The following is a 27,762-nucleotide window of genomic DNA, read 5'->3' as shown; positions in this document are numbered from 1 at the left end:
GATAAGCCCCCATCAGATGTGAACTATATTTGTCAGAGAAGAATAGATGTAATTGAAATAGCCATAGACAGATCTCTAAATAAAGATTGAAGCGGGGGATATATTTGAGTGTAGGTTTTATTGTGCTTTCATATGTCAGTCTCTGTTCTGGGGATTTTTGTTTGATGATAAGTTAACATTATTCTTTGTCACATTTTTATCTTCCTCTCACTTGTGTATTACCTTGTTTTGAAAGTTTTATCTTCCTTTCACACTGTGATCGTGTCACTCCGCAGGGAGAGCTTGGAGAGCCAGGCCAGAAAGGAGGCAAGGGTGACAAAGGAGAGCATGTAAGTTGTTGTTTATTTTAAAATATTGTAAAATATGCATTATTAATCATTATTTTACTGCCTGAGATAAGTTTGATCTTATTTTTACTGTGAATTTATGGGTTTTGAAAATGTTTTTCAGGGTCCACCTGGCCCCACCGGCCCTCAAGGACCCGTCGGAGCACCTGGTCCTGCTGTAAGTATCTAGTTTGCATTCAGCGCCTCGTTTACAGTACCGCCATCCTTTGTTTCTCCTGATTGTAACACCTTTCATCCGTCAAATCTTTCAGGGTGCAGATGGTGAGCCTGGTCCCAGAGGTCAGCAGGGTCTGTTCGGCCAGAAGGGAGATGAAGGATCAAGAGGATTCCCCGGACCTCCGGGTCCAGTTGGGCTGCAGGTGCGGACTGCAGTGAAGCATATTAACTATGGTTAAATGTTATCATTAAGAAGCAATGTGATTAAATCCTCTGCACACTCCTCAGGGCTTGCCTGGTCCACCTGGTGAGAAAGGTGAAACTGGAGACGTCGGTCAGATGGTGAGTCTATATTATATATAATATATAATATATGAGTGACTGTATTAAATACTCAGTACATCACATTACAAGAAGTTTACAAGTTAAGTGTCTTTACTCATTCATCTGCATCCTTTCTAACATGTAGGGTCCACCCGGCCCCCCTGGTCCCAGAGGCCCCTCAGGACCCCCTGGAGCCGATGGCCCTCAGGGACCTCCTGGTGGTATTGGAAATCCTGGTAATGTTGGAGAAAAGGTAAACCTCTTTTCTATGTTTGGTTTGTATGGAAGTCATATTCTGCCAATGAAATGGGGAAAAAAGCTGTGAGACATAATAATGATTTAGTATCACAAAATAGCGACCTAGCAAAATAATGAGAAACTTTCTCTAAATAATGACTTAATTATGTCTTACTATCTTAATATGACTTATTAGTATTTTAGCATTTTAGTATTATTAGTATTTTTGAAAGAATGACCATGTATATCAAAATTACTTAATATCTTAAAATAAATACTCAATATCTCGAAAAAATGACTTAATAATGTCTCAAAGTAATAAATCAGTATCTCAAAATGATGACATATTTTCTTAAAATAATTGCTTAATAATGTCTTACTATCTTAATATGACCTTGTATATCAAAATAATGAGTTATTATCTCAAAATAAATTATATTTATTTTATTATATTTTATTATATATTAGTATTGAGAAATAATTACCTCATAATGACTTAATATCTCAAAGTAATAACTTATAATGATGAAGAAACTTTCTCAAAATTATGACTTTTGCAACATTAATGAGAAACTTTCTTAAGATAGTTTGTTAGTTTGATTGATAGTTTCTTTTGAGAATGTTTCTCCTCATTTTAAGACACTAACTCATTATAATTTTGAGAAAGTTTCACATTTTGAGATAGCTTAGTAATACATTATTTGGAGTTTCCTATTTTCTTGCATATAAAATCAAAATTTTATGCAAAAATACAAAATTATTATTTTTCAATAATAAGTAATTATTTTGAGAAAAATTCTAAATCTTTTGTAATAATAAATCCCTATTTCAATAATAAGTCATTTTGTATACATTTCTTATTATAATGACTTTTTTCAGTCACAAGTATTCATCTTAATTTTTCTTTTACTAGCAGGAAGGGGCTTTAGGGAATAGAGTGGTACAGCTGTTTTGTCTTGTAGCATAATGTCATTTTGATGGCTTTTTTGGCAAGAAATGTTTGTAATTACACCTGCAGCTTCTTTAGCTGCTGTAACTGTAAACACAGACATCTCCAAAGTCACATAAACTCCTTTTAGTTGTGTTGTTTTGTGTCGCTTTTCATCTCATAGTAATTATATCTATCCTGTAGGCAATTCAGTAAATGGACAATATAATCACTTTGGTAAACAAAAATCTAGGCAACCCATAAAATTATATTTCATTGTACTTCCCAGTCTGCAGGTATTTGTCAACCAAAAGTATTTAGTGCCCATAACTACACACAGAAATGGTGATTTATTTCAACTGAAAAAAAGGAGCATTGCCCACCCATGAAGAAACTGTATTTGGATTTCTGTATAATCATAAATTCTTCACCGCCCAGAGAAGAACACTTTTCGCCCGGAGAAGCCAGCCCGTCTATGGCTTTTTAAAGTGGATGTGAGGAGCTGAAATTTCAACCTGCTGAAATGTATTCTTTCAATGTTTGCTACAGCCTTTTTGTTCCAGATGGCACCTCTGGTCCTGTTCCAAAAAAACCCAGAGTGCCTTTTCTCTTTAGATGTGAATTTTTAAAGTAAAATATGCTGTTTTTCCAGAGACGCAGACAACAGAGCTTTGTGTTATGACTGCACCGCAGTGGTGCCTGATTGTGTACACATTTTTTTCATTGCAACCTCCCTGTAAGATATACACGATTCAGTTTGTCCAGTTGACTGGTTTTTAAAGCACTTTCGAAGCGACAGCTTCAGCGTGTTAGCAGTTTGTGTGAGTGCTCTGAGGTGCAGCCTGTGAATGATACCTCTTTAAAAGGCTTTTGCAGTCATTAATATTTCCCATGCCTATTTATATGATACCCTTTTAAATTAGACATTTTTCTGCCGCAGAGTGACAGATGCACAGCTAATCTAATGTACAAGCTGCCATCCCCGGCAGTACTATTGCTGGAGAGAGTATGAATTAATACTCAAAAGGCACTGTACTTCCAAGATGATAAATGCATTATTAAAAGGCGCCTCTCATAAAATCAGCTCCCGTTCTTATTTGTTGCTGCTGTTTCATTATGAAAGGCCTGCTTTGGCAGCTTTTGCACCTGCTGGACTGTAGCGCTGTGCACTTTCTCATCACTTTCTGTCTGTAGTGATAGTGCGATTTGTTTTATCTGGTTCAGTCAATAGAATCACCTTTTGCTCCTTTATAATCTCCCTGAGGATAGCCTGTCCTTCTTCTGTGCAAACAAACACTGCGCTCTTTTGGCTAATCGCTCTTAAGCTGATCTGGCATTTTATTGGCCGGCCGAGGGAGTTGGCAAGCGACTGAGCTCGAGGCTTTTATTTTTTCTACACTCGTCCCTCATATATCTGTGATGAGCAGCTGTCTTTCATGCTCTCCATTTCCCCGTCGTCAGCAGATTTTACAAGCTTCCCCGTGGTGAACACGAGCAGGTTGTTGTAAGGATGGAGTCGCGGCCTGTGCAGGGCGTCTCAGCTGCAACATTGCATAAAGACCAGCTCCTAATACGGGAGGATCAGTCATGCTTTTAAAGAGGCGTACCGACTGCTTAGAGTGGATTTCCTGACAGGTCTGGAAGACAGCCAGACACTAATTTAGAGTATCAGCTGACATTCACAATACAGAGCTGTTGTTCATGCTAGAGAGAATCTGGACATGCTTATCATAGCACATCACCGCACAGCTTGACATTGGTTTAGCAGAGCCATCATTTTGCTCTGCGTCTCCCAAATATGAGCTCATATTTGTCCCTTAAACAGGTGTGGCATCTGCAGTAAACCCCAGCAGGGAGGACGGTAGTCTTATGTGACAGTGAGTAACGATAGTGCCCAGTGTATAGGTGAGTCAACAGAGCAGCTATCCAATAAGGCACAGGGAAGAGGACAAGATATATGTGCAGGGTCCAGGGAGAACAGTGAGGTCAGCGCCCTCCTGTGCTCCAGCCTCACAATCTGCCTGCACTTGATGGATTGAAATCTCTTGTGTCATCTCTTTCTGTCCCCATTCGGGTGACAAGGGCACCGGGAAAGTAAGAGCTGCTGTAAATGATGGGATTTTTAGAACCTTGTTGGATCAACAAATCACCTTTCTGATAACGTGTGTGTCTCTCTCTCACCCTCTAATATCGCCTCCCCCCTCTCTCTCTCTTATCAGGGAGATGCTGGTGAAACAGGAGAGCCCGGTCTTCAGGGAGAAGTTGGCCCTCCAGTGAGTTATCCCATTATCTTTCCTCCATGTTTACATGAGTCATTGTTGGTGAATAGCTGGACTTCAAAACAGCTGACCATAAAGTATTATGACACTGTTGAATTATTCTTTGGCATTTACATTTCATTCGCCACTTGTTTTCTACTACAATCTCTGAATTAGAAGTATTAACTTGCTAGAACTGAGTGATTTAACCAAATGTTATTTTCAGTTACCATTTTGGCACTAATGTTAAAACATCCTATGCATTTTTATTTCATTTATCACATTTTTAAAATAATGTAATTATATGTAATTATTGTTTTTATTTATTTTAATATATTAACAGGTTATTCTTTTTTAAATCACATTTATTTATTTATTTTTACATTTATTTTTTTCAGTTGAATTATACATTTATAATTTATATAAAATGATATATAAATTAAAATAAATGTCATATTGTATTAAATATATATTGACCAAAATAATTGTGATTATTATTTTTGACATATTTGAACAGTCCTGTAACATACTACATATTATTCCAGGGTCCAAGAGGAGAGCGAGGAGAAAAGGGAGAGGGCGGTCCGGCTGGTACTGCTGGACCTCCTGGCCCTAAAGGTCCCCCTGGAGATGATGGTCCCAAAGGCAGCCCTGTAAGTTGTTTTCCACTTTCGGCTTCACAAAGTAACTTTTATTTTAGAAATAAATGTACTCTGACCACTGATTTTACCTCACACAAAGGACGGCCAGTGTGACCTTAAACTAAATATCTCTTCAATATAAAAAGTAATGCAAGTTTTATTGATTTTCAGGGTCCCAGTGGTTTCCCCGGTGACCCAGGCCCCCCTGGAGAGCCCGGTCCAGCTGTACGTATCGAATAAGTGAATGAATTGTGCAAACTCTGTTTTTTTACAGTTTGTTTTTGATGTAATGCAGCATAACTGAGGCGCTGTTCATTTGTTATGCAGGGGTTAGATGGTCCCTCTGGTGACAAGGGAGATGATGGAGAGGCCGGTCAAGCTGTGAGTGTTGTATACCAATTGTGTTACCACAGCTCTATGTGCTGACAAGGAATTATTTTATGAGACTGCCATTTAAATCACAAAAAGAATGCTGTTTAATTATTTTCTTTTCATTTAAATTCAATGTAGGGTTCTCCTGGACCCACTGGAGAGTCTGGTCCCTCTGGACCACCAGGAAAGAGAGTAAGTATTGTCCTGATGTGAAATGTTATCAATGTCAAAATGCTAAAATGTTTTGTCTTTGTGTTCCACAATATTAATCTGTCATCTATTTTTTAAAACAGGGCCCCCCTGGAGCAGCAGGACCTGAGGGAAGACAAGGAGAGAAAGGAGCCAAGGTAACGCATCTAACAAATGCAGACATTCTCTTCACATAGGGCACCAACTAATGAGCAAGAATCTGACGTTGTGTGTTTGCTGTTTTTGTGTGAAAGGGAGAATCTGGTTTGGAAGGTCCCCAAGGAAAGACAGGCCCTGTTGGTCCTCAAGGATCACCTGGCAAGCCCGGTTCTGAAGGCCTCAGGGGTATCCCTGGCCCAGTTGTAAGTAAAGTGTTTCTTACCATCACAGCAATTTATCACAGTCATGTCTCAATGTTGTGTTGTGTTGTTAAAACAGCTTACAGAGCAGGTGTGTATAAATGGTTTTCAATAAACTGCTGAACATAAAGGAGCCTTGTTATTTATAGAAACTTGTTTTCTTTTGAGCCGCGGGTAAAAGCACTGCATAATTGGTATTTCTTTGCAGGGAGAGCAAGGTCTACCTGGTTCTCCAGGCCCAGATGGACCTCCCGGACCTATGGTGAGTACAAGTGACTCCTGAACTTTAAACTGAGGTATCTCCTTGAACCCCTTTCACACATATACTGCAACTCTAAACGTGTATAAGTTACCTGGAGGAGCTGTAAAGTATGTGAGAACATAAATGTTTGAATCAGTTAAACCAGAATTTACTCTGTCGGCTCCATACTACAAAGTCTGTGTAATGTGTGATCCAGCCTTTGTGTGAATATAGCCGTTCCCTGACCACTGATCAATAGAGCTGCAAATATTAATCGATTAGATTGAATTAATCACCAACTATTTTGATAATTGATTAAATTATTTAAGGAGTTCTTTAAGGAAAAATGGCTAAATGTATCTGATTCAGCTTCTAATATGAGAAAACTTTCTGGTTGCTTTAATGTTCTATGACAATAATGAGTTAATGATATATTGTGTGTAGTTAAACATAAAATGTAGAAAAATAGTGTGTGTCTTGTTAAAGAAACTGTCTCAAACTGATCAAATAAACTGATTATTCAATTTTTTTATTATTTTTTACTGACATTTTTTGTGTGACTCTATTATGGTATGGACAGACTGTTTTATGTGCAGAATTAAGTGCTACTGTTGACTCCTGTCTAGGGACTGTAGATGCAAATAAGCTTTACAGCCATTTCTGGTGCAATACATTTACTGTGCAATGTCCCCATCAAATTAACAATAACGATCAAGTAAATTGAATATTTTGAGTTGTGGATAAAATAAGACTTTAATGATGTTATATTGGGCTTTAAGAAATACTGATCGATATTTTTCACCATTGTCTGTCATTTAATAGACCAGACAACTAATCAATCGGTCAGGAAAATAATCGAAAGATTAATCAACAATGAAAATAGTCGTTATTTGAAGTCCCAGCAAGTGAGTGGGCAGTTGATGATGTCTGTCATGCAACTAGTGCAAAACTGGAAAAATACAAACATCTGAGGTTAAAAGAAAAAGGTAATTTACACGAATACAGCAACAAATATGTCTGACTGGAGTGACAACGACATTCAAGAACTTGTCAGTAAGAATCAACTCAAAAATCGTCAGACAAATTCAATTAACATCAAGAGGCTTGGTTGTTTATGACCTAATTAAGAACCAAGCGCCATGCCCTGTCTTCTGCACGCTCTACAAAGGCATGACCCCTCACCTTCACCAAATGGATTATTTCCAATGTGTCAGACACACAAACAGTCCCGTTGTGTGCAGCATGTGTGAAAGGGCAACTCCAGATAATGCGACACTATCAGTTCATAGAGAAAACAGCTGCATGTGCAATCTGATCTGAATCTTCATTCAACAGCTCTCTCTAATGTGTCCCCTCTCTCTCAGGGTCCTCCTGGTTTACCCGGTTTGAAAGGAGATTCTGGTGTCAAAGGAGAAAAGGTGAGCCACTTGCCCGGCTGAATGTTTTTATGTAGAACAGAAGCTTTAATAATAAGACTAATGGACCTATTTACAAACAGATTGATTAGATCTGTTGTTTGCCTCCAGCCATCAAATCATTACCTTAATGATTAGAGGGTGTGCAAGCCAGATGCATTATGCAGATGATGGTGTAATATTGACTGCTATATTGATAATATGTGTGTGTTGTTCTCTGTCCTCAGGGCCATCCGGGTCTTATTGGTCTGATCGGACCCCCGGGTGAACAGGGAGAGAAGGGAGACAGAGGCCTTCCTGGTCCACCAGGATCACATGGTTCCAAAGGAGACAATGTAAGTAAACGAAACTACACTGGAGTCATGTTAAAAGGCTCACACATTCTTCTTTTTTTAAAGTGTGTGTGCCAAAAACAGACTGTGAGTGCCAATAATCAGCCCACTGAGAGTTATTGATAATCTTTGTGGTGTTTTTTTTCAGTCATAATGAAGTCACCAGTATTAATATGCCTTGTTTTAGTCAATACTGGTGCACCCAGAATAAACTTTCACACGTTTTCTTTTCTCTTCAGGGTATTGCTGGTCCTTCCGGTCCACTTGGCCCCATCGGCCCTCCTGGATTACCTGTAAGATTCGTCATGTGTCACACTACAGCATGTGTGTATTTTAATAGCATCTAATGTCTGAGCTAGTATTGATTATTTGAGTGTTTTTTGTGTCTTTAGGGTCCTCCTGGTCCCAAAGGAGCTAAAGGGTCATCGGTAAGTGTTTGACTGACAGCAGCAGAAGCAGAAACAGTAACAAGCACTAATCATGACATTCAAAAAAATATATTTTTTGTCCGATTCAGGGTCAAACTGGACCAAAAGGAGAGACTGGTACAACTGGACCTCCTGGCCCTCCTGTAAGTCTGAGACTGTCACTATGTCATTATTGTGATTATATCCTTAGTGTGGGTCATTATCTACATCATCCATCTTTCCCTCTAACTGGCATTTGTCTCCCCTCCTTTAATCTCCTCACCACAGGGTCCTCCTGGCGATGTCATCCACCCACTCCCCATCCAGTCCTCTATGAAGGGCAGAACCCGCAGGAGCATCGATGCCAGCCAAATGATGGACGAAGCAAACGTGGACGCCAACTACAAGGACTACGACGACGGCATGGAGGAAATCTTTGGCTCGCTCAACTCCCTTAAGCTGGAGATCGAGCAGATGAAGCACCCGCTGGGCACACAGACCAACCCCGCTCGTACCTGCAAAGACCTGCAGCTCTGCCATCCTGATTTCCCCGATGGTTTGTATTACACTCCAGCTAAAATAAAATAGAAAATTAATTTCTCTTCCAGCTCGTCTTATCTCGTATGTGACAGTAAATAGAATATTTTGACATTCCCCCGGGCTTTAGATAATCTTTTTTCTGGAATTTTATGGACCAAACGATTATTGGATTAATTGAGATAATGATATACATCTATCTTTAATGAAATAAATCATTAGTTGCAGCCCTGCAATTAACCATCAATCATCATTACAAGCATTTTGGACGTCAAATCAGATCAGATGCTAATCCGCCCCACTTGTTTACATGTTACTTGTAAATGCAAGTGTTTCCATTTCTGTATAATATTCCATCTCTGCATGAGGATGCTGTCTACCAGAAACCACATTTAATAGAAACAACATCAATTATGAATGTATTGTATATTGTGTTTTACAAAATGTGAAATGTTTGCCTTAAGCAAGCAATATCCCACAGTTTGATTTGGTTTGGTTTTCACTGTATAACATCTCAGAATATGATACAGGCTCAGTACACACTGACAGATATAGAGACATGCAACATACTTTTAGCCAGGCCATATAATTTCACCCATTGGTTTGACCTGAAGTAGTAAAACAGGGCTCTTCAATTATAACTTAAAGGGGCCCAGTCACTAAAATGTCCCCACAGCAATGGTCAAAATTCATAATTTCTAAATTGAATCCTAACCTACCTTTATGTCTATCATATAAAATCCACAACATGCATCATTTTAACAATATTTAAAGCCAATTTTCAAAGTAGGGCACTTTTAACATACAGACACATTGAACTTATGTGTCACTTATATGTTTCTTTACAGGAAACAAATTAAGTCCTATAGCATAATGAACTAAAGGCCTACATTACAGGTAAAATATAAAAATACAAACAGCTCTGAGCAGCCTACTTTCTACAATATTTATTCCTACTTTATTTACTGAGTTAGTGTCGTTCTCATGCACATGTGGAGGTGTTCACTGGTGAGCCTGGAACACTACTTCAATAATGTTCAGAGAGCTGGCTCACAGCTGTAAGTCGATCCAAACGTGGTCAAGGTGTGTAGTGCTACTTTTTCCAGGGGAAACATTCTCTGTAGTCAGGAAGCAGGTCAGTTCCTCTCCATGCTGCCGTCTCTCTCACATCTCTCTAACACTGTCAACCATGGTAAACAATCGATTTCATTGCTTGTTTCCCAAAGCAAAGATCCATAAAATTTTAGTGAGAAAGTGCTCAAATGTATATATTTTGTGGTCCACTAATTCTTATTGTCAAAATTCTCACTGTAATAACAGTAATTAATTCACTTCAATTTGAGGAAATTGGGCCTTGAAGTTCTTGAAAGGCCATTGAATTTGATGTTTAAGAAGCTGTGGGAACCCAGTGTTTGAAGCCTTGCCATATTAACTGGATTAGCTGCGCCCCTGAGCTATAGCCAAATGTCAGAAAAAAAACAATGCCCCGTAAAGATTATTATTTATTCTCATTTGTCTATTAGAAATTGTTCACGGGTCTGAATAGAGCCGCCATTTGGAGATGGCCAGAATACAGTACAGGCTTCAAGTCATACATACCGCTCTATAATTGCTCTCTCTCTATCTCCTTTTCTCCAGGTGAGTACTGGATTGATCCAAACCAGGGCTGCTCGCGGGACTCCTTCAAGGTTTACTGCAACTTCACAGCAGGTGGAGAGAGCTGCATCTTCCCAGATAAGAAGTCTGAAGGGGTAAGTCTGCCCGCGTGTAGACAAACACTCGCAAGCACACACACACACACACACACACACACACACACACAACAACACACAGTGCACAGTCAGGCTGAGGATATATTAAGCGAAAAAGGTCGGGATTTGTGCAAGCAAGAAGGAAACCAAAAAAAAATAACTTACTATTTTGATTGACAGTAAAGTTACATCAGCTGAATACTCCAGATAAGTGAACGATTGTCTTTTTTCCTCTCGTCTGGGACTAACCGCCTCGCATACTGTATAAATAACCCGAACATCTCAAGACAGCACTATGTGCAAAAGTAACTCTATTGTGCCTACTCATGTACCCGTATAATTAGCCTCCATGAGATTACCTTGCTTGCTGCTACCAAGAAGAAGTGGAAGATGACGCAACAGGGCTCCCTACATTTCCCATGAGGGGCCAAAGTTATTTCACAAACATGTTAAATCTCAGTTAAGTTGTTACAATCGCCAACCACCTGGAGACAACTCCCTCATTCAAACACACACATTCACTCGTCCATAGTGTTGTCTCTGTGCCATTTTTAGATCGAATGCCATTCAGAACCTGTAAAGCCTTTTGGCAGGTGACAGACACATAGTGGAGCTTTTCAGTTCATTATGCATGAGCGTGTGGAGCAGAGGCGAGCAGCGGAGTCGTGAAACATTGAGAACACTGTCTTTGACAAGTCGGGGTTGTGTAATCGCACAGTGCTACAGCCATTTTAATGATCCCACTCACCAAGCCTCAGAGGAGCCGGAGTTTGCTTAAGCTTAGAATAATGAAGCAGACTTTTTATAGCGTGCCGGTGATGGGCTGCTCTCATTTGTGTCGGGGGGTGAAGAGAAAAGCCTGCGCTGTCAGTTTTAGCGTAGGGACTGCAAACACACCCACATGCGTTTAGATTGGCACAGTTATTATAAGAGCACATAGTTATACTGCCCATGCACTGTACACAGACGAGAGAAAGTCACAGATAATACCTCCTCTGCTCAGTCCACTCCAGTGAAAACAACCCAAGGTCACCTTCAAGGCAGCATGGGTCTAATGTATGCCATCTCCCAGCGATAAGTGATCTCCGGCTCATCACTCATTAGCGCATTAAGCTATTGATGACAGTTCCATATCAAACTATGCTATCTAATTATAGCGAAATTCATCATTGTCATGGCTGAGATCATTAGAGCCATGCCCTGTTGGCCAATTCACAGCTTTTAATGGCATAACAAAGTTAGTGCACCATGGCTGCACTGCACTAACACTGAACAGCAGGGATAGAGGCCGCCGAATAAGAGCTCCTTGCAGGCGATCATTTCTTAATTAATCACTGTGTGTACTCATGAATTTTTCAGCAGCAATTAGCTGCCAGCTACAGTTTGTACTGTACAAAATGGCATAATGGCTTACTAAAATTCTTCTGCCCCGGACCGGTTGGTCTGGTTGATCTTACTGAATACCGTTTCAGGTCTGGAAGACTCCTCAGAGGCCAAATAGGAGGAAGATGGGGAAGGGAGTGAAAAAAAAAAAAAAGATGGGATGTGTTTCTGTCAGATCTGTTTTCTTTCTTTAACACTGCTGTTTCTCCCTCCTCTGCCTCTCTGTTGATCCATGCCCCCAGGCTAGGCTCACATCCTGGGTAAAGGAGAATCCCGGCTCCTGGTTCAGTGAATTCAAACGTGGTAAACTGGTAAGCCAGACTCCTGCCTTTCCCAAGTCCCTTCCCTGAACGCCTCTTATATTTTGCAGAGCAAAATGGCAAAATGGCCCAAAGACTCGCCAGGCTCATGGTATAGTCACTACAAGAGAGGTTCCCTGGTAAGTGGCCCTGCCTGTGGTCCCAGAGTCCTGGCTGAGGCCTGGACTTTGTGTGCCTCAGGCTCTGCATGGTTCTACCCTGTGAAGTATGTTAACGCAGTTTGTTTGTTGTTACTTTATCGTGGTGCATGATTCAGCACAAGCTGCACTCACCTTCAGTCCAATAACACAGGTGATGCTCTTACAAGGAAATGGAGGAGAGGTTTGTGGAGCAGTATGTGGCAATAAATTCGGCATCTAATGGAGTTCAACAAATGGAAAACAATGTCTCCACTGCCACACCTCTGCTACATTAAGAGAGCATCTCCTAGTGACTGTGTGCCTCGACACTGCCATGACTCAAGAAGCAATATCCATACGTAGCTGAATTAATAGTTTGGGCAAAAACACCTAAGAGTGAATACATCACTTAACACTTTGCTTCCTTACACATTACATATTTGCAGTTGTAGTTCACGCCTCAGCAGGTCGTCCATCCTCCACAAGGGGAGAAAAATAAGTGTCATTCCCTCGCTGCTGCAGCCGTTCAGCTGCACTCACATTCCCACTGTCTCCCTTAAACACTACTTAGATCCGGCAGAGTAGCTCTGAGTCAAACAGGTCAGGCACTCAGTCACCCACCCAGGGGCTTCTGGGTACTCAGTCACTGTTGACTTGCGGCTGTGATGATAAAGAGGTAATGTTTCTGTGGCGATGTCGGGCTGGATCCACACGCTGCGCGGGGAGGAAGAGGGATGAGGAGTGGTGGGGTAAATGGGAAAAGCATGGGGCTACCCGGCCACTCCGAGGATATAAAACACCAGAGCGGTGGCACTTTGTTGAGCCACGACGCCGACACTCACAGACTTATTGCACAACAAAGTCCTCATTGTGTATATCTTGTGATTAATTAGCTTATTAAATCAAATCATTGGCACTAAATTTTTGCACAAATAGACGGAGATGATGATGAGCTCCATCTGTTAATGTCAAGTTTGAGTGTCGGTGCTCTGGGTTTTGCATGTGTGTGTATGTGTGTGTGAGCTTATGTGCAAGAACAACAAGTCGAGAAAGACCACATCCAGACTCACAGACGGTTTGCTGCTCTGGTTGCATGGTGTGGATGCTGCATGCGCTCTACTCTCAGTAAGTCCTGTTTGTCTCAAAGACGACGCGACTATGTGGATCTAATGGATTCCTGACGGTTGGTATGTAGAAAGTCACGTACGGATATTTAAACTGAACCGTGACTGCTTCCAAACCTGCTATCTTATCAGTCACATAGCGCCATAATCAGCTTAATGGAATTTATTTCTGCTTTCTGTAACATGGGATGAAAAAAAAGCAAAATTATAGGTTAATTATAGGTTAATTACCAAGCAATTAACATATCATTACTGCAACAGTTAATGACATTTTCATGTGCTTACCATAATTTGCTCATATTTGAGATATATTTTACATAATTACAAAATCAACATTTAAATTAGGTGTTTAGTTATGCTTAATTTTTCTTCTTTGATGGCAGTTTTTTCCACATCAAACGATGCACATCAGTACAGCTTCCAGGCATTACATCTTAGAAAAAATTCTAAGCATTTCTTCCCCATCTATACACTCTATACATCTTATATATGTTTCACCTGATCTGTTGTTTAAGAAATATGGACTTTTTATCCACGCTCAGATTTACCCTGGGGATATTTGCACATTACTTAAAGATAAAGTGGATGATATTCATATTTTTTTTATCGTCAGCAAGTTCCCATGAAAAGACCAGAGCCAACAAATTGATTCTCCCAACAAGGGCCGTATTGTTGTACAAAAACTATTTTAAAAAATACATCAGTGAGCTGCACAGTTGCATCGACTGCCATGATTCTTCATTACAGTCAACATATGCATTGTAGTTTATTTTAAGTTAATACAATATATACCTTTTGTTTTTTAAATACCCAATACACTTAATTTGTATTCATATGTGGTTGAAAATACCACCTGGTCTGAAAACCGAAGCCAATGCTTAAGTGCCTTAACCTGTATTCTTTCTAGTAGCCAGCAGGGGGCGACTCCATTGGCTGCAAGAAGAAATTATTCATTTTAAAATGAGCCTAATCACCTGATTTACTACCTCAGTAAACGTTTTCCTAATTAGTTTATGGTCTCAATCACTAGTTTGAAGTCTTCAAATCAGCATGAGGGTTTTTTGTATCATGTTCCCATTTAGAGTGAAAAAAAACTTTGACCATTGCAGTATGTTTTCAGTTCATGACAGTTCCTTATGACATTTTGGTTGTCTAAAAATGTCGCTTGGCATTTAGTTGTACTAAAAGACATTCTGAATCAGCAGCTTATTTTTCTTTTTTCCAGGTAAGTACAGTTAGTTTGTTTAGTAGCTAAAATTAGCATTCCAAATAATAATGTGATGCATAACACATTGTCAACCAAGCTAGCTAGATAGTGCTAGTGGTAGCTGGTACTTTAGCATCCTCCTTCCCAGATCCACCCTCCAAATATGGTCACTTCTGGCTCCAGAAACAAGATGGCGACCATCAAAATGCTAAACTCAAGGCTTCAAAATGGTACTTTTCCTTTCAGATTAAGTTAAGTTTGCTAAAAAAAAAAAAAATACAGAGCCAAGTTCCAAAAAGGAATTAAGTCTTTTTTTTTTATGGAAAGTGTGTCCAATGACAATGAACAGCCTTGGGGCTGAATGCCAAAAACAGGTTTGTTAAGTTGGAAAGTATTATTGTATTTGGTCTTTTCATGGGATTTGTTGACTATAAGAAAATCATAGAATATCATTAACTCAATCCTTTAGTGACCAGTTTAATATGCAGTACTGTAAGAACTTAGTTCTATTAGTTTCATCTGTGAGCTCACAGAGCGTGGTTGTATATTAATTCTGTATCCTTGGTTGACACCTCTGTTGTCAATAAGAAACAAACACAGCTGTAAAACATGAATACAAATCGCTCCTCATAAATTTAATGAAAATGGCTCCCAAGAGACCAAATCACAGCACAGTGTAGACATGACAGCGTGTTTTTTTATGGATCTTTAGGATATTCTTCCTCTCAGTCCACTCAGTCTTTACTCTGGTCCCTTCTCTTACTGCTACGTTTTTGATGTTCAACCCCATCTGCGTTCCTCCTTACAGCTCTCCTACGTGGACGCGGAGGGCAACCCCATCAGCGTGGTGCAGATGACTTTCATGCGGCTGCTGAGCGCGGCGGCCCGACAGAACATGACATACAACTGCTACCAGTCGGTGGCCTGGCACGACCAGGACCAGGACAACTACGACAAGGCCATCCGTTTCCTGGGCTCCAACGATGAGGAGATGTCTTATGATAACAACCCCTACATCCGCTCTGTGGTCGACGGCTGCGCGGTAAGTCAAACAGACGTATATGTGTGGGTGTGTGTAAGCTGTCGGCAGGATGCCTTTGATGAACTCTGTCGGAAAATGATGTTGCTGTTGTCTTTGTAGTGGCTCAGTCAATACGAGCCCTGCAGAATTGTGTGATGTTTTCATTTCTGATATGGGTTTTTTTCACACGCTGACTCTCCCTCCTGCTGTTGTTTTTTTCTCTCCCTTAGCTGAAAAAGGGTTATGAAAAGACAGTACTTGAGATCAACACACCAAAGGTGGAACAGGTGCCATTTGTGGACATCATGTTCAACGATTTTGGCGGCTCCACGCAGAAGTTCGGATTTGAAGTGGGCCCTGTCTGTTTCATCGGCTAAGACTGTTTACTGAACAAATGGAGAAAAAAAAAGCATATATTTGTTTTCTCAGAAAAGAAAAAAAACAATTGAAAAAGAATAGGAGAATTCTATTTGTAAAAAAGTAACTTTTTTTCCATAAAGCAACAAGTATGAGTAAAATGAAAATCAAGTTGAGAATACAGTGAAATTCTATAGGAATAGAGGAAAACGAAATAACCTCAGTGTGCCTTCTCCATCACATGCAAGTTTTGAAACTGGATGTCAGATCCTGCCTCCTACACAAAACACACACACAAACACACGACCCATGCCCCCATGTCACCAACGAAGGCGACCCTGAGAGCTGCAGCCGTTCCAGACGGTCGCAGTATTTGCCACGGACTCCATCTGATTTGGCTCTTTTCTTTTCTCATGTTTTCCCTCATCTCCCTGGCTTTTTTTTCCACTAGTCTTTTGTTTTTGTTTTTTTGCTCATTCACTAAGGGAGCTTTGTTTGTGCATAATTCTCTCCCCATTCCCTTGGAATGGACCTTATATATATAAATATATATAAATAATTTTTATGTTTGTAAGTACATTCTGTATATTTTTCCTGGTAATGTTTATTGCTTCTGGCTTCAAAACATGCATGTGACTTTATAAATTGTGAGGTAGGAGACGATGGATACAGGGATAACATCTAAATTGTAGAAATATATCGTGAAGTGAGGAAATTCGACTTGTAAATTGACAAAAACAAGCAAAAACAAATTGGGAAGTCCTGTCTTGTTGCAGTTGTGGAGCACACCTTGTTGTAATTTAAGAGCAGAATGGAAATAAAAGACGAAAACAAGCTCTGTGATATTATGTGACAGTTTGATTTGCGTAAAAAAAAAAAAAATACATTCCTCCTTTTGTGCCCTCTGAACAGAACACCATAATATCATTAACTTAATAAACAGCTTCTATTTTTCCTGAAATACACATCTGTCTGACTATGCAATGGGAGATGATGTCACATTTTAATGAAAACACAAAGAAATCAAAACCTAGGTGCTATTTTCTCTCTTCTGTGGTGCTATGTATTTTTCTAGTTTGTGTTGTTTGAATGAAAGGAAATTTGTGGTGATAATATTCCGTCACCAGCCGCCCCCTTGACTCTCTTAAACCACCACGTCCGACGCAGGTGGATCTTTGCTTCATCCATTTTTTTATTTTAATTATTCAGCCAGCGGTGGTGTTTGCATGCCATTTCTCTACATATCCACCCGCACATCAGTGCAGCATGGCGCCGTATGTTATCTCCTGCTTGAGCGGAACAGCACAGATATAAAAACTTGTACAAATGTTGGATTAACGGGAGGAAAACGAAGGCTTTGCATATCATTGCTCTTAAGACGCTGCATTAATGGCTCTTGCTGTTGGATCATCTGTGCCACATCAAACTGATGGGAGTTAAGAAATGTTGTGATTGGGCCAAAGCGTCCAAAAGGGAAAGTTTTTGTTTGGTGTTTTTAATAATAAAAACCCTTCCACCAAAGGTTATCAGGTATATATTTAGCTTTAAGGGCCATTGTGGCTTGAAATCCATTTGTTTTTGTACGGGAAACAACTTTAAAAGTTCTTTTTTCTTGTAGAAGCAGGTCGCCATATTAGCCAGGTGAAAGTTTTTGCTCATGCAGCGTCAAAAATCGCTTGTTGGTCTCCTATTTTTTGCCCTTATTGTAATTATGCTCTTTGTTCGAACTATGCACTCTCTATGCTTATGACCACTAGTATCTACCACAGAATTTTTACAGCCCTTCATACATACGTTTGTTTTATTTCCTTTTTTTTTTTTTTAATCTATCAAATATGTGACTTGAACCATTTCTGTTAAGATAACGCAATATGCTTGTAGATCCTTGGCTTTATTTTATCATTGTGGCGCCCAAATTTAACACTTTCCTCTCAATAAAGAAAAAGGAGAAACAAATTTTTGTAAATTTCCAGAACCAGCAGTGATGCTGCCATTGTTTTGTTTTGTTTTTTGTTTTATTTTGTAGATTTTCCGTTTGTCTGTCTGTTTGTTTGTTTTCACAGTCTTGTCAAACCTGTGTAAGGATAAGAGGATAGAAGTTATATTGGTTTTTATGTCAATAAATTCAAGTTTACTGTGGCCATCCCACTCTTGTATGTCTTTTGAAGCATTAAAACCTATCTGTATGCATGAAATTGTAAAGTTTTTTCTCTTGTTATAATTTTTGTAGAGTGACATGATCGCCAAGTCCACGTTTTTTATTCATCGGGATACATCTTTACATTTTTTTCAATGCTTACAGATGAATAAAACGGTCATGTCCACAATTGTGAAGTGGAGAGGAAATGATGAACTTGTAACTCTACCAAAGCCAATGTTCGTTTGTAGTATATTTATTGTATTATTTAAAATAAAAGAATAAATGTTAAATGATACCATAGTGTAAGTGTAAGAGGCCCCCTCTTTACATGCAAAGTTATTAATTTACCACATTTTACACAACATATGAGCTCCTTTTAATGGAGGATACATTTGGCCACATTTATATAAATATACAGTCCTCATGAACAACCTCTTGGCTGTGTGTGTGTGTGTGAGAGAGAGAGAGAGTGTGTTGAAGGTTAAATTAAATGAATGATTGAGCTGTTTAAGCTGCATAACAGGTAAGGCTACCAATAAATGCATGCTATGTATTTTTTAATAGTTTCAAACAACTTTTGCTCCACAGATACACCACAAGAAAGAAGTTCTCAGGCTGCAAATCGTCATCAAACATGTATCGAGCCTTTGAATGTTCCCTTCTGCTTAAAGACTCTTCCTGTGTGCCATTTTTGGACAGCTAATGTATGTACTTCTATCATGTTTCTACGCTGCCTTGCGGCACATTATAAGCCAGATAATATATGTATGATAACTCCTCCACTGTATGTATTTTATGCAAACCCTCCTCGTGATCATTAAAATAAAATAAAAAATCTTCTCCTTAACCTTTTCATGCACCACTAATTTCAATCATCTTTAAAGCTTTGATCAAATCTTTGGTGGTGGAGATGACTTGCAGCACTTCAAGTGTCTCATTAGCAGAAAACCTTGCACAGCAAAACAAAAAAAGAGTTGTTGTGCATGAAACCGTGATCAATATTTAATGCAGTGTTTACAGGATGGATTTAGGACGATCAAAATGCATGGATTCTACTGAGGCAGCACCCTGGGTGAGTAAAGCAGAAACCAAAGCGAAAAAAAAAAAAGCTAATTCCTCATCTAAGCACAGGACTGCTTCCAATGCGGGGGGGATAAGTGGGGCATCAAAGTGGGTTGAGGATGGGAAGAAGCTAAAAAGAAAAGAACAGCAGGTCGGGATTTAGCTCCTTCCAATTATGGCAACAGGTGATGTGTCAAAAGACTACAACAGCATCCGAGGGTAATAAGCTTGTGAAACATTTTAAACGAGCAGGTCCAGAATGTGTGAAGAGGTCACTCTGGGACGTGTAGCAGAGCGGTGCAGTGTGCCAGGTAAGACTGAGCTGCTCAAAGATAGACGAGGAAGTACTCAGATCTTTTTTCCTTAAGTGAAAGTGCAGAATTATTATGAGAAAAATGTACTTAAAGTATCAAAAGTAGAAAAGCTTGTTCTGCAGAAAAGTGGCCCTGTATTATTCAATGTTGCAGCCTGTTGAAGTGAAGCAAAGTTCAAGTACTTTTATGCAGCTAGGTTGTTTAGTCCAGTGGTTCAAAGCAAACAGGCAGTGGTGGGAAAAGTAGCTTACACAAGTAAAAGTAGAAATATCATCATGTAAATACTCTCCATTTCAAGTTAAAGTCTAAATTCAAAATGTTACTTAAATTAAAGTACAGAAGCATGATCAGCAAAATGTACTGCGTGCTAAAAAAGCACGCTAAAGTGCCCTCAAGAGTGGTGAAAACGAGAGTTTAAGTGCCTTATTGGCTGCCCTTTACACGTGCAAAAAATTATTTGGTGCCCTCTAGGGTGCCCCTTCATACAATAAATGATGATGATGTGCCCTCTAGAGCAAGAAAATTCGATAATGTGCCTTAATGAGTGCCCTTCTAGTGCCCTTTTTCCTGTGTGGACCTCCGTGGTTGAAAAAGCGCGCAAAAGTGTCCTCTAGAGTGGTGAAAATGAGAGAAAGTGCCTTATTGGCTGCCCTTTACACATGAAAAAACTTATTGATTGCCCTCTAGGGTGCCCCTTTATACAATAAATTATGATGATGTGCCCTCTAGAGATTCTATAATATGGTATCACCCAACTGTGAATAATGTTATGTGAGATGTTTGCTCTCATTAAGCTCTCAAAGTGCACAAAATAGATGCATTTTACTTAAAAATGTACAAATTTTCTCCCGGGGGGGGGGGGGGGGGGGGGGGGGGGGGGCTATGATGCATGATGCATCATAGCTTTCTGCGTGGGGACCCCATGTTGTGCAGAATGTGCCCTTTTTATTTTTTCGCCCCTGCCCTTCTAACAGTCTGAGTCCGCCACTGTATGTATGTATGTATGTATTCAGAAACTGCCTTTAAACGAGCCGTCAGGATTATTGTGAGGTTGTGATGTCACAGCTATTGGTAGAAAGTGCCACTACAGCACAGTTAGGTCAGCGGCACTACTTTAACCATGCATTGGCAAACAACCTTCTGCGTTGTGAACAGAATTGTTCACATTTGTGCCTGTTGTGTTACTGGAGGTTTTCACTAGGGGGTGCACCAGAAAAGTCAGACCATTTAGAACTACTGGATTTGCAGGATGTAAATAACAAACATGGCAGCACTCCAGGAGGTTACTATACTGGTAATTTTGAGACGATGGCAGAAAAAGTGACAGCAGCACCATCGTAAAAATATATGAAGGCCGTTAAATCAAGCACAACAGGAAAATGGTGAGTACTACCCCTAGCAGTGTTCATTTCTGATAACATGCACAAGCAACACTCCAAACAGATGCAGGACACACAAGGCAGCCATGGGAACGTAGTTAACAGATTAACTATTATACTAGTATATTTCCAGCAGTCATTCACCAGCTGCAATGACAGTGTAGAGACACCAAGAGTGCAGATCCATGGATGTTTAAAAAAAAATCCTCATGAAACCAAAACACTTAGGTGACTTTGACTTTTGTGCATAAATACCTTGATCTTCTATGGGAACGTGTGCTCTAGAGACATCTACAAACTGAGTCAGCTACTTCAGTTTAGCACCACGCAGACTTGAATGTGGATCTCTTCTATACTTCACAAATGTTATCGGACAGAATTAATCAAATTCAATGTCAATTACCGGAGGTTGTGAGGTGTCTCTTTCTGAATGTAAGCCTATGAGGAAAACATTTTTTGGGCACAATATCATGACATGTGGGCCTCAGTAGTTGTAATTTCACAGTTTGGCCACTATGTCAAATTGGCTTAATACACAAATTTTCCCTCACCAAATTTACTTTACTCTGAGGCATTATTTAGCCCCTTCCCAACAAGATGCAATGACTTTTTTCATGCTTTAGATCATCTAGTTTTATATGATACTAGTATCTTCACTAGCCTTAAATCTGTGGGGTTTTTTGCCTCTCTGTCAAGCTCCTCAACTCTGCCATGTTAAGCTTCACCTGTCATACTTGATGCTTCTTGACACATTCTTTTTTTCACCATTGCCTCTTTGCTTCCTTCATTTTCTTAGTCTCTCTGTACCCTGGCTTTTCATTTTTGAACCCCTGATTTTTGGTGGGGCTTTTTTGATTTAGCTCACTCACTATGTATTCATTCTCACCATTGATGGAATACATGAAAACCCAATTATTAAATGTTAAGGAGTGCTGCTAATGTGTGGTCCAGGCTGGTTAAGAAAGAGACAAAGGGTCAAGCAGCAGACGTTTAAAGGGAAATTTGGGACGGAGCCCCGTGTTAATGTGTAATTGCTTTGAGCCTGTGGATCTTCGGCTAACAGAGCCCATTCATCGCCGGGCCCCGGCACCACTGACCTACTTACATATGAATCAGATAGTGGAGAGAGAACAAGATAGTGTTACAACACAGGGACTGTCATATTGGGATATTAATACCAGGCTTTTCCACTCTAATAGACTCTGAGATCGTGGAGTGGCTGCAGTTCAGGATGCTGGTTTTTCTAATATGATTAGGGGCTGGCCACCCAAACAGTGACTGCATCTCTACAGTGTCACTGCTGTGTGTGTATGCTGCTTTATTAAGCTTAGTGTGAGCCATAACATCACCGTTTTACATATCAAGATCAGAAATTAATTTTAGCAAAACATTCAGCTATCATCTCTGGCATGGGCGTAACATGAGACAATGGGGCCCGGGCATAGACGTATAAAAGGCCCCACCCCCTCTCCAACATAGAAGCTAGACACACAGACTTTATAGTTCTTTAGCATATCTTTACCTGATTTTGCTGTGATTTGTTTGTTGTTTATCTGTTGTTTGTTGTCCTTACGCATCTCTCTGTGGTTTCGTGTTTCCTTGTAATTGTTTGGTATCTATGTGTAGTCATTTTATATCTCTTTATAGTTGTTTTGAGCCTTTTTGTTTTGTTTTTACCCATCTCTCTGTGGTATTTATGTCTCTTTATAGTGTGTTGTGTCACTTTGCACATTGTTTTGGGATCCATTTTTTAAAAAATCTTTTGCCCTTTTTTGTAGTTGTTTTTGTCGTTTTGTTGTTGTTTCCTGTCTCCTTGTCTTTATAAATTTTTGGTCATTTTGAGTCTCCTTGTGTCTTTGTTGTCGTTTTGTGTCCCTTCTTTTCTTTTTTCCCCTTTTCATAGTCTTTGTAAATCCCTTTGGCGTCTCTTGTGTGTCTCTTTACAGCTGTTTTGTTGCTCTTTATAGTTGCTTTGTCACTCTTTGTGGTCATTTTGTTTCTCTGTTGTTTTTCCCCCCATTTCATGGTCTTTGTGAGTCTCTTTGAAGTCTCTTTCCAGCTGTTTTGTAGCTCTTTTATTTTTTTTGGTCTCTTTGTAGTCTTTAATGTTTCTTTGTAGTCATTTAATCTTTCTTTTTGGTCATTTGGAGTCTCTTCCTGGTTGGTACATGTCTCTTTAAGTGATGTATTGTAGGTTGAGGCCAGGTGCGACCCCCTGTGCCTGCCCCTGGTAGGCCAGTTGAGTTATCCATCCATGATCTGTAGTTGCCATGTTAATTTCGATCAAGGAGTAACGATATACCTTGCAGACGGTAATTTAACACACTTGATGGATGTTAGGAGCTCACAACCATCCACAGCCTCATGTCAGCTTTAAGATGCATCTAACCACTAAGTGAAGACACAGCCTGCATTTAAAAAAAACAGGTCCAAGACCTCAGATTCCTTTTGGCATTTTTTTATTAGCAAAGACAGAATAAAAACAGCAAAACATTTCCGCCTCAAGCCATCTTCAGTGTGCAGTAATGATGGACTCCACCCACCGTCTCACAGCTGCAGGCCCTCAGTCATTACTGTAGCTCATCCAATTAGATGATGCAAAAGGTATAAAGAGAAGCAGAAATCTACTACAACCTCACAAGAGACAGTCTGCTCTGTAGTTCATCCAGTGAAGCAAACCTCCCAATTACAAATACCCCTTTTATGAAGCTGCTATAGGACAATTTTTTATGAAGAATAGGGGAAAGAAGTGACTCTGTATACTTAGTCATATAGATAAAAACATCGGAACAAATATAACATAAAGGAAGGACACACATAAAAAAGACTTTATCAAAGCAGTGGCCCACACAATGACTTGAAAAGTGCAACGACTTGAAATTAATGAAAGCACAGAATAACATGAGATGGGATTTCACATTTTCAGACATCATAAATAAAAGATGGAGAGCTATTAATAGGCTAAAGAAAACATAGGCTCTAAGGAAACAGGGAAGCCTATATTGAGTTATGAAAAGTAAAAATGGCTAAAAAATAGTTCTGTTTGGAGTCTTGAAATGTGTTGCAGACATGTAAAGCTTGTGAAACATTTTAAACATGTTAGATACTTTCAATACATGAAAGTATCTAACATTACATTTTGAAGAATTTAGATCACATGAAAATTCTGACTTTTATCAATGGCTGAAAAACTAGCATTGTCTTAAATGCTTAAACTGCATATGTGTGCTTATATTTGATATTCAAATGGTTATCAGTTCATTTTGACCAAATACTTGATTGTGTTAATTGTACTTTCTGAGCTACAGATACATACTATATGAAGTTTTTGGGCACATGCTTGAAATATTTTTTTTTCTCCCTTTTGCCAAGACAGTAGTCCATGTGTCCAAGAAGACAAGATATATTTTGACAATATCTTAAAATTAACTTTTCAGCCAAGTAGTTTGACCATTATTACTTTTTTTTTTATTTCTTCACATTCAACATTTCAGTCATGGGCATAATGGTACATTTAAGTTTAAATAAATCTTAAATGATCATTTAAAAAAATCTAATTGAGTTGATGGATTCAGCTTGAATGTGTGTTTTTGCTATTGTCAATTAGTTTAACCTGTCATGTTATTATCCAGGTTATGTGATCACCTCCCAAAGGTGAGGTCACAGCTGTGTCCTCTGTAAGTACGTTTTAAGCCCTGATGAAGGCCTAAAGTGGTCCACACATGATGAGTTTTTTACTTTCTAATTTATTTATCTGCAATCAAGGTTTATTTTGTATTTTGGAGTGAATGCATGTCAATAAATCAGTTAAATAAAATAGAGAAATCTAAGTTTTTCCACACAAAAAATCTAAAAAAGCAAAAGAGCCACTTCACAGGTGAATCTCAATAAATTACAATATGATTGAAAAGTCAATTTGGAGTAGTTCAAGTCAAATAGCCCCAAACAAACATTGAGTGCATATATATGGACATACTTTTCAGAGGCCAACATTTCCATATTAAACATACTTTTTAAAATTGGTCTTTTGTAATATTCATTTTTCATGAGAAACTAAATTTTACGTCTTCATTAAATGTAAGCCATAATCATTATAATTAGAAGAAATTAAATAAATTAAGACATGAAATGTTTCATTCTGTGTGTAATGGATCTATATAATGTGTTAATTCCACTCTTTGAATTGAATTACTGACAAAAATAAACTTTTCTATGATATCTAATTTTTTGAGATGCACTTGTAAATCTTTGGTGTTAACCAGATTTGTGTGCCTACGTTTCTTGGAAATAATTCATTAAAATAACACAAAACACAACACAAAAAATGACAAATCTGCTCAAGAAATAAAGACCAAAATTACATTAGTTGACTAAAAAGGGACAGCCCTTCCATCCTCTTTCTCCCACTGTACGGATAATATTTAAATATGATGAGAAAACAACAATCACATTTGCCCTGTTATTGCCTCATCCTATAAAAGAGCTACAAATACAGAAAAACACAGAGATATATAGCATACTTGTATAAGAAAGTCAGGAGCTTTTTACAGCACTAGATTAAGCAAAGCTCTGATCATTATGAGCATGTCTTCAAAAACAAGTTTTTTCAAAGCCTCTGCTCACCCACACAAGTGTTGCACTTATTACGACTGATTAGACCCGTTTTTAGGTTTGATATCCGGTGAACCCGTGCTTACTGAGAACACAAGCCTCCGAGCACTTAAAAGCAAATACATTTCACTGTCATTAAAATCTAAGAAGAAGCTCAAAGGTGCCACAAGACTGCCGGGAGAGTCGGGCAGGTGTCAATCAAGCGCAGCCTGTACACGCCCACGCGGTTCTGAGAGGTCTAATCAGCTAAATAACGACACTCATGTGGGTGTGCAGAGGCTTAAGATGCTGCAGTCTTCAGAGTTTTAATTATTTTCGCGAATGCATGAAAAGTACACTATTGAAGATCATGTCAAACACTAATAACTTTATTAGCTGCAGCTGTGACTGTGTGCTCTGTAATTCTACAAGCTTGCGTTCATTCAGTTTTAAGTAGTATAGCATGTAATTATATATCCTGTGGTCTGATTTTTTTTAAAGATTATAGCTCTAAGATTAATACAACAAAGATTAGGGGATAATTCTGTCCTTTGAGAGGAGGTAAAAGCAGAGATAAGAGCAGACAGAGAGAGGAATCGCAGGAAAACTAGAAGACAAAAAAAGGTAGAGCAGCAGTGGGGGAAGTGAGGGAGATGTTTGATGTGTAAATACACCATACACAGCCGGTGATGTTTTCCCTGCAGAAAAGCAGGTAAATAACACATGAGTTTGGTTCATATTTAGAATAATATTCAAATAAGTGTCAGCAGACATCATTAGGAAGCAGAGAATAAAACGAGTCCCCTCGTCCTGTGTTGTTTCTTTTGTACCTCGTAGCATTGTCATGAGGGGTACAAACAGCTGAGATCCTCAAAGATGTCTCCAGAATTAAAAATGTTTAAAGATTAAAAAGAACATTTTCTATACTATGTTTCCATGTAGGCAGACTTTGAGGAATAATCTGATGAATTCAGGGCCAAAAAGGGGTAACTAACGATGTGACTTTGAACCTTCTCTCAGCAGGAGAAGCTTTGTCCCACTCATGTAAAACTTAGCACTAGATTTAATTAGATCATCTTGTTTCAGGGCCAGAAGGAAGAGCATATGGTCCTGCACTGTTTTTCCCCCCCTCCTTCACTCACATACAGTAGCTCTGTTCTATTTTGGGGATCCCAGAGTATCAGCTTTTGAAGCTGCCGGGCCTCTCCTCCACACTTTGGTGGTCCCCTGTAGAGACACAGGGTCAAAGAGACCTGTGTGGTACAGGACCCAAACAGCAGCCAAGGACGGGCCCATATTAACAGCATTAATTACTTCTCCTCGACACAGTGTGAGCACAGCTTTTTCTTTTTTCTCTCTTCCTCTTGATGTCATTCAAGAGAGACAAACAAGGACGGGATAAATTATTCACTTGCTTGTCGACTCTGCGATTGGTTTGTGTCTTTAAATATTTTTGCAGTCTTCTGCACTTCTGCCCTAAAACTGTTGTGTGTGCAATGCTGCTGCAATTCTTGGTATAAAAACTTAAAGGCTTAAAATTATGCCCAAATACTAAAATCCTGCCTTCTGACTGCATGATACAGACTCTTGTGAGCATCCCAAGTGGTTACCTCCGGGCAAGGCAATGCAGAAGTGCCTTAAACCTGCATTCTTTCTAGGGCTCAGCAGGGGGCGACTGCACTGGCGGCAAAAATAAGTTAGACTGAGTAAAAAGCTATGAGGGAAAAAAACGACTTCTCACTTAATTTATTACCTCAGTAAACAATTTACTGATGGTTTTATGGTTTCAATTGCTAGGTTCAAGTCTTCTTCAATACAGCATAATGATCATTTTGCAAATTATGGTCCAGTTTAGAGTAAAATAGACAACGAAGAAGGTATGCATTGGGACGTGGCTACCTTTTTGATTGAAAAGTCTCTACCATGGCAAGTTGCAGGTTCTCAGTCCACTCCTCACTCCTCCAGACCGCCACCGCCTCGTCCAAATATGGTCACGTCTGGCTACAAAAACCAAGATGGTGACGATGACGTTACAGCGACTACATGCACCTTCTTTTATACAGTCTATGAATCATTCATCAGCAAGTTGTGGCTTAAATGTATAAGCAACAATCAAAGTAACTGTAGTGGTAATTTTGTCTGGGAAGTAACAAAAATAAACTTTACACAAACTTAATTAAAATGCCACTGATGCACCAATTTACATAAAAAACAAAAATACTATGTAAACTAAATATGCTAAACAAAAACGA

The 27,762-nt window shown here is 39.2% G+C and overlaps 1 protein-coding gene across 2 annotated transcripts in view; it reads left to right on the top strand.

Annotated features, from left to right (window-relative positions):
- Nucleotides 1-18,220, top strand: part of col5a1 (procollagen, type V, alpha 1) — an 86,296-nt gene extending 68,076 nt beyond the window's left edge. The window contains exons 44-66 of one of the 2 annotated variants that reach the window (XM_059358310.1): nt 276-329; nt 451-504; nt 599-706; nt 792-845; nt 973-1,080; nt 4,212-4,265; nt 4,796-4,903; nt 5,063-5,116; nt 5,219-5,272; nt 5,402-5,455; nt 5,557-5,610; nt 5,707-5,814; nt 6,020-6,073; nt 7,417-7,470; nt 7,695-7,802; nt 8,039-8,092; nt 8,192-8,227; nt 8,317-8,370; nt 8,495-8,762; nt 10,382-10,494; nt 12,248-12,316; nt 15,456-15,689; nt 15,899-18,220. In XM_059358310.1, coding sequence (XP_059214293.1) covers nt 276-329; nt 451-504; nt 599-706; nt 792-845; nt 973-1,080; nt 4,212-4,265; nt 4,796-4,903; nt 5,063-5,116; nt 5,219-5,272; nt 5,402-5,455; nt 5,557-5,610; nt 5,707-5,814; nt 6,020-6,073; nt 7,417-7,470; nt 7,695-7,802; nt 8,039-8,092; nt 8,192-8,227; nt 8,317-8,370; nt 8,495-8,762; nt 10,382-10,494; nt 12,248-12,316; nt 15,456-15,689; nt 15,899-16,045 — 2,055 coding nt within the window. In that variant the 3' untranslated portion in view covers nt 16,046-18,220. Of the gene's footprint in view, nt 1-275; nt 330-450; nt 505-598; nt 707-791; nt 846-972; nt 1,081-4,211; nt 4,266-4,795; nt 4,904-5,062; nt 5,117-5,218; nt 5,273-5,401; nt 5,456-5,556; nt 5,611-5,706; nt 5,815-6,019; nt 6,074-7,416; nt 7,471-7,694; nt 7,803-8,038; nt 8,093-8,191; nt 8,228-8,316; nt 8,371-8,494; nt 8,763-10,381; nt 10,495-12,119; nt 12,189-12,247; nt 12,317-15,455; nt 15,690-15,898 lie in introns of both variants that reach the window. The other variant, XM_059358309.1, reaches the window with a different exon arrangement.
- The last annotated feature ends 9,542 nt before the right edge of the window (nt 18,221-27,762 follow it).

The sequence above is a fragment of the Centropristis striata genome, chromosome 19 (assembly GCF_030273125.1).
Source record: "Centropristis striata isolate RG_2023a ecotype Rhode Island chromosome 19, C.striata_1.0, whole genome shotgun sequence".
Classification (NCBI taxonomy): Eukaryota; Metazoa; Chordata; class Actinopteri; order Perciformes; family Serranidae; genus Centropristis; species Centropristis striata.
The sequence above is the reverse complement of the archived record's forward strand: the minus strand, read 5'-3'. Positions and strand labels throughout refer to the sequence as shown.